Source organism: Galeopterus variegatus, unplaced genomic scaffold, assembly GCF_000696425.1.
Source record: "Galeopterus variegatus unplaced genomic scaffold, G_variegatus-3.0.2 Scaffold58, whole genome shotgun sequence".
NCBI classification, from domain to species: domain Eukaryota; kingdom Metazoa; phylum Chordata; class Mammalia; order Dermoptera; family Cynocephalidae; genus Galeopterus; species Galeopterus variegatus.
Window position 1 is genome coordinate 771091 of NW_007726169.1, and position 9574 is coordinate 780664.

At 48.8% G+C, this 9574-nt stretch overlaps 1 protein-coding gene across 1 annotated transcript in view; it reads left to right on the top strand.

Annotated features, from left to right (window-relative positions):
- Positions 1-6768, top strand: part of USB1 (U6 snRNA biogenesis 1) — a 23794-nt gene extending 17026 nt beyond the window's left edge. Inside the window, exons 5-7 of the mRNA XM_008575156.1 lie at positions 2547-2652; positions 4002-4085; positions 5640-6768. Of these exons, the coding sequence (XP_008573378.1) occupies positions 2547-2652; positions 4002-4085; positions 5640-5744 (295 nt within the window). The 3' untranslated portion in view covers positions 5745-6768. The remainder of the gene's footprint in view (positions 1-2546; positions 2653-4001; positions 4086-5639) is intronic.
- The last annotated feature ends 2806 nt before the right edge of the window (positions 6769-9574 follow it).

Here is a 9574-nt window from a genome sequence, read left to right on the forward strand (position 1 = left end):
GGATCCGAACCCTCGGTGGGAGTGCCGCCGCGCTCCCAAGCGGCGCACTGTAGCAGTGCGCCACCGGGCCGGCCCAGAGGGGATGCTTTTCTTCTGGACTTGTTTTTCCCCAGTTTTTTATTTGTTTTTAACCAACTTTGTGTCCCCAAATCTGAATGTTTCATTAAGAAAAATGGTGGGAGGAGCATGGGGGTGGGGGACCAGAGGTAGAGAAAGCCATCTTGATATGGGCAAAAAGCCTTGGAAAGTCAGAAATCCTGGGCCAGCCTGTGGCTCACTTGGGAGAGTGTGGTGCTGATGACACCACGGCCACGGGTTCAGATCCCTATATAGGGATGGCTGGTTAGCTCACTTACCGGTCTTCTTTTAAAAAAAAAAGTCAGAAATCCTGTTCCTGCTCAGCTCCATCCCCAGTTGTAACATTTGGCTCATATCTTCACCTCTGTGACCTTATGTTTCCACACCATTATCACATGCCTTCCCTTGATTCATCCATTGTTGGGCACTTGTGAGGCTTAAATGAGCCCAGTGGGTTTTGAAAAGTTGAAAGTATTGAAGTGTTAGATGAACATAAGAAGAAATTATTATTATCAAGGCTTCAAAGTGAGCCTCTCTGTCTGATCTGCTCACTGAGCTGCTGTCTTCTCTCAGCAGCTTTGAAAGGAAGTCTCATTCATTCATTCATTCATTCATTCTGTCCTGCATGAATTTGTCAGGCACCTGCTTGTGCCCAACACTTGTTGGATGGTAGAGATTCAGCAGTGAAAAGGTGGACATAGCCCCTGCTCTTTGAGATGTTACCCTTTGCAGGGGAGACAGACAGTAAACAAATATATTAGAGTATTAATTATAATGTGCTATGATGGAGAGTCAGGAGTGGGTGGCTGAGGAAGGTACCAGGAAAGTGGCCAAGGAAACGGCATTTTGTGGAGCCCTGAGGATGAGCAGGAGCCAGCCTTGGGAAGAGGTGCTTCAAGATCCTTCAAGTGGAGGACACGGCAAACAAAGGGACTCCGAGGCAGGCAGGAGAGTTGGGCGTATTTTTGAGGCCACTGAGGTGGAACTGGAGGGCATGAGGGAGAGCAGTGGGAGATGAGTTGGGTGGGGCTAGCTTATGCAGGGCCTTCAAGGTCAAGTAAGGAGTTTGGATTCTCAGTGTAATGGAAGCCGCTGAGGGGATTTGAACAGAGGAAGAAGCATGATCTGATGTTTGTAAGTGTCATCCTGGCTAGATTATGTCTGTGTCTGTAGCTACTGAGTCTTGAGAAAAGATATAAGGGAGCAAGGGTGTATGCAGGGAGACCAGAGAGGAGGCAAGTGTCATTGTCCAGCTGAGGGACCTTGGTGGCCTAGATTGGGGTGATGGAAGTGGACACGTTTGAGATACACTGGAGGCAAAATCAACCAGAATTACCAATGGGTTGGATTTGTGCAAAGTAAGGGTAAGAAACAAAGTTGATTCCTGGGCTTGGGATGTGGACAGCTGGCGCCATTTTCTGTGATGGGAAACACCAGTGGGATAAAAATCAAAGGTTCTGCTTTGTACCTGTTTGTTTGTTCCTGTTAGGTTTTGCTGCTATTAGACCCCCAGATGGAAATGTCACATATGCACTTGGGTGTACAGGACAGATGCCAGCTGGACATAGAAAATTGGGTGTCATTGGCTTGTGAGGTAACAGCTGGGTGAGAGGAGCTTGCTGGGGAGTGCAGATGGAGAATATAAGAGGGCCGAGGATTGAGCTCTGCAGCCCTTTGCCATTTAGAGGTTGGATAGAAGAGAGAATGGCAAAGGAGACTGAACCAGGAGAACAGAGATAGGATCAAACCAAGACTCTGCAGCATGTGGTGCCCTGGAAACCAAGAAAGAAAAGGGTTTCAAGGAGGGAAGAGTTAACTGTGTCAGATACTGCTGAGCAGTTAAGATGAGGATAGAGAAGTGTCCACTGGATTTGGCGACATGGAGGTCATTGGCAACTTTGTCAAGAGCACTTCCAGAGAAGAGGGTGAAAGATGGAAGGTGAGGAAGTAGAGACAATGAAGGGAGACAAATTATCTTCTTAAGTTTTACTGAGAACGGGATGGGGCTGGCTGAAGATGTGGGTTCAGAGGAGGGCTTTTAAAGATAAGGGAGAGCACATCTGAATGCTGGGGGCGGGGGTAGTGAATGCCAGAGAGCAAAGTCTTTGAGAAGGCTCCACAGTCCAGGAGTCACTTGCAAGAGGAGTGATGATGGAGAACAGGGGTGCAGAAACTTTTGGGTTTATAGACTTGATGGGCATATGAAGGCATTCCTGCTAGGGTTATTAGAGCCAGGGGAGAGAGGAGAAATGTGTGGGTTAGAACAGGGGAAGGAAGGTTTAAGACAGAGGAGGACTGAGCGAGTCAGCTCACAGCACAGGGATGTGAATGTACAGGGAGATGGGAGGACTCATGGCCTGGGCCTCTAGGCTTTCTGTCTGGTGCATCCTCTGCCCCTGCTCGGATGATTTGTATTCTCAGCAGCCGTGTCTCCTGTCCATTCTGTCTCCACTTCTGCCTCTCCCCAGGACCTTTGTTGGGCTTGAGGTCACCTCAGGGCATGCCCAGCTCCTGGACCTGGTTTCAGAAGTGGACAGAGTCATGGAGGAATTTGACCTCACCACTTTCTACCAGGTAATGAACAGGGCTTATTCTCCTTTGTCCCATCTATAACCAGAATAAAACCGTCCTTAAAGAAGCCCCCATGAGAAATAAAGCAAAGAGCCCTCTAGAACTTTCTGTGTGGACTGTCCTGAATGCCAGACTTAAGAGGACACACACTCATGGGAGGTAAGGGGTTGGATGCAGTCCCTCCAGAGTCCAACATTTCTTAGAAATCTTGTGTTATATCTTAAATATGCTCAATTTGTGCCTTCTACTTCATAATGTGTCCATGTTTGCCTTTATATTTTTTAAGAAGTAGTTGTCTGCAGTAGTTTTAGTAAAATTGACACTCCAGGAAGAGGTGTAGCTTCATATACGTTACTGCACCTTGCCCAGTGCCCTCCGGGGTACTGGGACTCCAAGCTGAGTGTCAAGACTTTAAAGGGCCATTGGTTTATTTGATATTATTTAAAACTATGCTGAGGTAAATAAGTATGAATTTGAATGCAGATAATTATTGTTTGTTCAGATTTTAGACATTTTGGGTTTTGTTGATTTCATCCTGAAAAGTATGGCATCTGCTGAAACATTCTAGATCAGAAAATAGAAGCAGAGCCTGGGTTCTCTTCCACATCCCCAGATTTAATGACTCTCTCTGATATATAAAGGAAAACCTCTGAGAACAGGATTATCTTAGTCACTCAGGCTGCCATAACAAAATACCATAAAGTGGGTGGCTTAAACAGAAATTTATTTTCACACAGTACTGGAGGCTAAAAGTCCAAGATCCAGGTGCCAGCAAGGTTGGTTTCTGGTGAGGGCTCTTCCTGGCTTGCCAATAGCTGCCTTCTTGCTGTATCTTCACATGGCAGAGGGGGAGAGGGGAAGAGAGAGAGAGAGAGAGAGAGAGAGAGAGAGAGCAAGAGAGAAGGGGAGAGGGGGAGGGAAGGGAAAAGAGAGGGAAAGAGTGGGGGAGAGAGAGAAAGAGAAGCACAAAAGCTCTCCACTGTCTTTTTTCATAAGGCCACTAATGCCATCATGGGGGCCCCACCCTCATTACGTCCTCTAACCCCAATTACCTCCCAAAGGCCCCATCTCCAAATACCATCCCACTGGGGGCAGGGGGAGATAGGGCTTCAATATATAAATTTAGGGGAGGGAGCACGATTCAGTCCATAGCAAGGACCAACCTCGGGCTATTTTGTCTGTCCATGGAGGGTGCTTGGGATCAACAGTGAGGATCTAGTCTCCCACAGGGCAGCCAGGGATTCAGCAGGGATACCATGAGAGCTCTGTTGCAGACCTGCTGTGATGGTTGGGCCTGCTGTGGCTGCTGTGACATCCAGGTAACTGCCTACTTCCCTGCTTTTCCTCTCCAGGACCCTTCATTCCACATCAGTCTGGCCTGGTGTGTGGGTGATGCACGTCTCCAGCTGGAAGGGCAGTGCCTGAGGGAACTACAGGTGAATTCCCAGGGCAGGAGCACAGAGGGCACTGAATGCAGAGTGATGGGGTGGGGGGAGATTAGGCATCCAAACCTGAATTCCTGGGAAGCAAATGACATGAAGCTAGTGCCTTACCCTGTGTGTTAGTCCATTTCTGCTGCTTATGAGAGAAGTACCTGAAACTGTAATTTGTAAACAAACAATATTTATTGCTTACAATTCCAGAGACTGGAAAGTCCAAATTCCAGGGAACACATCTGGTGAGGGCCTTGTTGGTGGGTGGTGACTCTTCACAGCAATGCAGGATGTCACATGGCAGATGCCTTGAGAGAGAGCGAGAGAGAGAGAGAGAGAGAGAGAGAGAGAGCTTCTCACGTGCTCTCCTTTTAAAGCCATCAGAACCATGCCCATGACAACCATTAAACCATCAGTGGATGAATCCATTCACTAGGGCATTGCCTCATAATCTAATCACCTCTTCAAGGCTCCACCTTTTAATTACCATAATAGGATTTCTCACTTCTTAACACTGTCACAGTGGGGGTTAAGTTTATAATGCATGGAACTTTAGGGAACACAGTTCAGTACATAGCACCGTGCTACTCAAAGTGTAGTCCCCAGACAAGCAGCATCAGCATCACCTGGGAACTTATCAGCAAAAGACTCTTTGGTCCCACATCAGATCTAAGTAATCAGAATTGTATTTTAATAAGATCTTTAGGGATGTGTGTGCACATTAAAATTTGAGAAGCACTGCCCTAGATCACTGAGGGGGCTGTGCCTTCCCCTGAAGTCTGAGCTTCTCACTCAAAGGACAAAGGCTGGGGCCTGGCAGGTATTAGAAATGAGTGGAATGTGCCACACGTAGGAACATGCAGCCTTTGGAGGCTGTTGTATTTTGATAAGCAGGTGAAATAATTCACCTTCCCGTCAGTGCCCTTGGAGGAGAATCAACAGGGTACATGTGGTAGTGAGTGGCAGCTGATACTCCACCTCTGGTAGAGGACACAGTGGGGAGTGTGGCTGTGCAGAAATGTGGGCCTCGTGTTGCTAGCACTTCTGATTTTCAAAAGAAGCCAGAAATCCAGATTTTTGTGGGTAATCTCCCAATTTTCAAATATTGGCAACTAATTTAGATTTTTAAAAACATTTTTGTAAGCCTAACTATATGTGTGCAGGCTGGTTATAGCTATCCTCAGGTAGCTACCTTGCCCTTGGCCTCCCTGGCCTATCCTCAGGTAGCTACCTTGCCCTTGGCCTGATCATGCTGGAGATGGAGAGCTCTGGTTTCCAACTCCAGCAGACCTGAGTCCCAATCCTGGTTTTATTGGTTTCTGTAACCCAGGGCTCTGAGCACCTGTGTCCTTACCTGTGAAGCTGAGGTGATAGGACCGACCTCACGTGATTGAAGAGGTGAATAGACAAGAGAAGTTATGCAGAACCTGTATGGCCCTTGGTCTCCCTTGGCATTACCCAGCCTCTGAAGGAGTTTGGTAGACTGGTTTTGTTTGCGGTGCCCTCAGGGTCCCAGATTCCCCTAATGTGACTGTCCTCTCCCGGCTGCTGGCTTAGGAAATGGTGGAGGAGTTTGAAGACTCAGAGATGCTGCTGCGTGTGCACGCTGAGCAGGTCCGCTGCAAGTCTGGGAACAAGTTCTTCTCGATGCCTTTGAACTGAGCACCAGAGGCCTTCCTTGTCCTAGGCCTTTCTGCAGCCATGCAGAGATGAAGGAGCCTGCTAAAATCGACAGGGGTGCTCCCAGCTTCCTGCCAGGAGGCCCCAGTCATGCCTTCAGCCTGGCAGGAGGTGTAGCTAGTCCTTTTCATTCCTGGGGGCTGGCTGTCTATCTCCAGGAGTTTTTTGGGTTGCAGGTTCAGTGCTGTTGTGTGTGTGGTCATTCCCAGAAATCGCCAGTAGAGGGCAACCTGGGGGTGTCCTAATTCTTGCTCTGTGGATGTTAGGCAGAAAAAAAAATATTGTAGTCACATGGTGATCCCACCCACACTCAGCTAAAATCCCCACTGTAGTCCCTCTGACAAGTAGTCCCTCCCTACCTCCCCCACTTCCCCACCTCAGCAGTTTACTTCGATGCCATTGTCCGTAGTCCAGTGTCTCTTAAAGTCATCATGCCCTGGTTCATCCCTGGTCATGCCAGGACATGGGGTGCTTCAGTGGGTCTGTCACGCTCCCTCCTTGAAGCGTGTCACTTTTATTTATTCACTCTTAATCTCACCCCCTCCTGTGTCAGCAGAGGCCATTTCAGGGCCAAGGTACAGGGTGCTAATTCATGGTCAGCATGGGTTTTCTCCATTCCTTCCTCCTACTCGCCCAGCCAGGTGCCTGGGGAGACTTGAGCAGATGTTTCATATTGGCCTGGCTGGTGGCTGAAAGCCAGGCCTCCAACGCTCTGTGACCTCTGGCCTCCCCATCAGCTTTCCCAAAGAGGCAGAGAGGCGCTTTCCCCGCTCACAGTTCTCCTGCTGCTGCCTCCTCCTGCCTGCTGTGGCCTGCAGGCATTCTGAGGACAAACATGGAGGGAGGGCCGGCTGCACAGGATTTGTATTTTTCATCAAGCTCTCACGAGAGTGAAGGACCAACCCTCTCCAGTTGTCATCTGGATTTCTGGTGATGGATGAAGAAAAGAAATTTTTTTTGGTGGCTGGCTGGTGTAGGTGCAGGGATCCAAACCCTTGACCTTAGTGTTATGTAACATCTTGCTCGAACCAACTGAACTAACCAGCCAACCTGAGAGATATTTTTATGTCATAATTTTAAATTATGTTCAGCAAATAAAAATTGCATTTTCTGTCTTGTTTTGGACTGCTTCTATTCAACAAGATAAAAAGATGACTTTCCTCTGCCCCCGCCCTCTCCATCTGTGTTTCACAGTTTAGGGGGACTCTTGGGCGTCTCTGCTGTGACTTCTAAGGTGGCCTTGAGAGGCACTAATGATGCCTCAGTAAAATGAGGGTGAGTTAGGCCTGCACACAGAGAGGTGGCACATATCACATCTAGCCCAGGGCTTGGCAAGTGGTAGTACAAGCATAGACATTTAGACCTTATACTTTTTTTTTTTTTTTTTAAAAGCAAACCAGCCATCCCTATATGGGATCCGAACCCGTGGCCTTGGTGTTATCAGCACCGCACTCTACCGAGTGAGCCACGGGCCGGCCCCTAGACCTTAATACTGCTGTAACACTTAACCAAGTACTTTTTAGGACCTTCTCATCTATTCCTCCCAGTAAGCTCCCTGAAAAGTAAATAGGATAGGGATGATCATTCTGCTTTTAGGGAAGAATGGGTTAAGTGACTTGCCTGTGGGTAGCAAAAAATCAGAGGTAAGGCCCTGACTCAGCCTTCACCTCAACTCCTGCTCTGATGCGGCCCTGGAGCAGCTCTGCATAACCACCTCCTGGTCAGGCCTGGTCTCTAGTCTCACTGGGGCCTGAGGAGAAGGGCCTGTCACTCTGGCTTCCACTGTGCCCCTTGCAAGTCTGCCTTTCCTGGACAGGCTCCTAGCCACTGCACTGAAAGACGCAGGAAATCATTCTGCACCTTGTTCCCCACCCCCACCACATTGATCTGCTGCTTCCTGGCTTGCAAAATGATATGGCAGCTCTGGCTGTGCAGCCCACACATAACTGCCCCCTGTTCTGTGCCAGGCCCTGAACTGGGCACTTGGGTGAATCAGGCTAGGTCTGGCCCTCTGGATGCTCACAATGGGGGAAGGGAGGAGCAGGCAGAGTGTACAGAGAAGAATCCTCATCCTCAACTTTGCACTTCCCAAAACTTATGTGCTTGCTCTTGGAAGAGGGACCAGGTGTGATGGAGGACCTGCATTAAGCCCAGGAAGACAGACTGGGCCATTCCCCTAGGAGAGGATGTGGCTAGGGGAGTCCGTCTGTGCTGGATGGAATTGGAGTGCAGCAACTTTGAGAAATGGGCCAAGATCAATAACTGGCTCTTCAATGGAGAATGGAAGGTGGTGGTGGAGGAAGGAAGTAGATTCACTGAGGGGGGAGGGTCGACAGGCTGGGCCTATAGAGGCTGAGCTAGGAGCAGGGGCTTGGCGGGCACCCAGACGTGGAGAGCGCCTCTGGAGCAAGGCGCGTTCAGCAAGCGCTCCCGCTGACAGTGCAGAAGCAGCTGGGGCTCTTCCATAAGAGGAGATGTGCTCCAGAGACAGAAGGGAAGACCAGAGCAGGCTGAGGTCCTCCCCTAGGCAGGCCGGCGTGCAAGGAAGAAATGCTCTTGGTGGGGATTTTATCACACCAGGGAGAGAGTATAAAATCAACACATCTGGCCTCGGTGTTCTCAGATGTTCCCTGTAGGGCAGGGGAATGATCATCTCACGGCCTGTTTGGCCAATTTCCACTTGGCACTTTCAGCTCTCTCCAACGCCTCTCCAGACCACCCTGGCTTTGTTTCCAAGGGACAGAGAAATTACCTTAGCTTGTTTGTTTATTCCTTGTCTTGACACCAGGAGTCCCAAGGACTGCCACACCTTTGATGGTACGCTTGTTGTACCCCCTGAGGGGTCCCGGGGTTGGGGTAATAGGGGGAGGAGGTGTTCTGGCCTGGTTCCAGCAACTTTCCTTCACTGACCAAGGAACCTCAGCTGCTACCTGAGTCAGAAGCCTCCTTTTACAAATGAGGAGACAAACCCAAAGAGGAGAATAACTTGCTTAAGATTGCCCAGTAAATTAGTGTGGGGACAGGAACCCAGTGACCTGGCTTCTCATCCAGAGCTTTTTGTACAACCCCTCACACCACATCAGGGTCTCATAATGAAACTGTGCTATGAAACAGCATGTCTGGGCTTTAATCCAAAAGACTCCAAGACAAAAAGATGGAGTGGGAGTGGGGGTGTCAGGGTGTAGATGAAAGGGTATAGGCAAAATGTGGATAATGTTTAAAGCTAGTTGATAGAAGGGCTGGAGTTCACACATCTCAGTCTGACTGGTCAGACCAGGGAGAAACTGTTAGATACCTTGTGATGGATGGATGTACAAACCCACCCTGGAACCCCAAGGCACCTGTAAGAGCTGGAACTAATAACAGGGAGCTTTCGGATCTGGTCACAAGAGATGTCATTTCCTTAAGGCAGGATCAACCCCAAGAGAGAGGAAGCTCCAAAAGAGAGAAAACAATCACCAGACTTGTCTGACCACAGGCCTCTAAGGACAGTGCTCACATTCCTGGGCTCTGCTCTTTACTGGGTAGCCCCATAAACTCAACTTTTAAAAAATGGATGAAGGAGAATAAGTATTGTGAAAGAGTACAATGTCTGCAGTTAATCAGGGACAACCTGTGTCCATTTCTGAAGACCACAGTACATTTCCCAAAAGCAAATTTCAAAGAGAATTTAGAAACCCACTTCCCAGATGAGCACCTCCACAGAGAAGTTAGACTATAGAAATGCATGAAATTGCCCAGACCTTTTCTCCAGACTCCGACTTCTTTTCTCAGACAAAGCTTTCCCAACCACCAGGCAATGTCCACTTCTG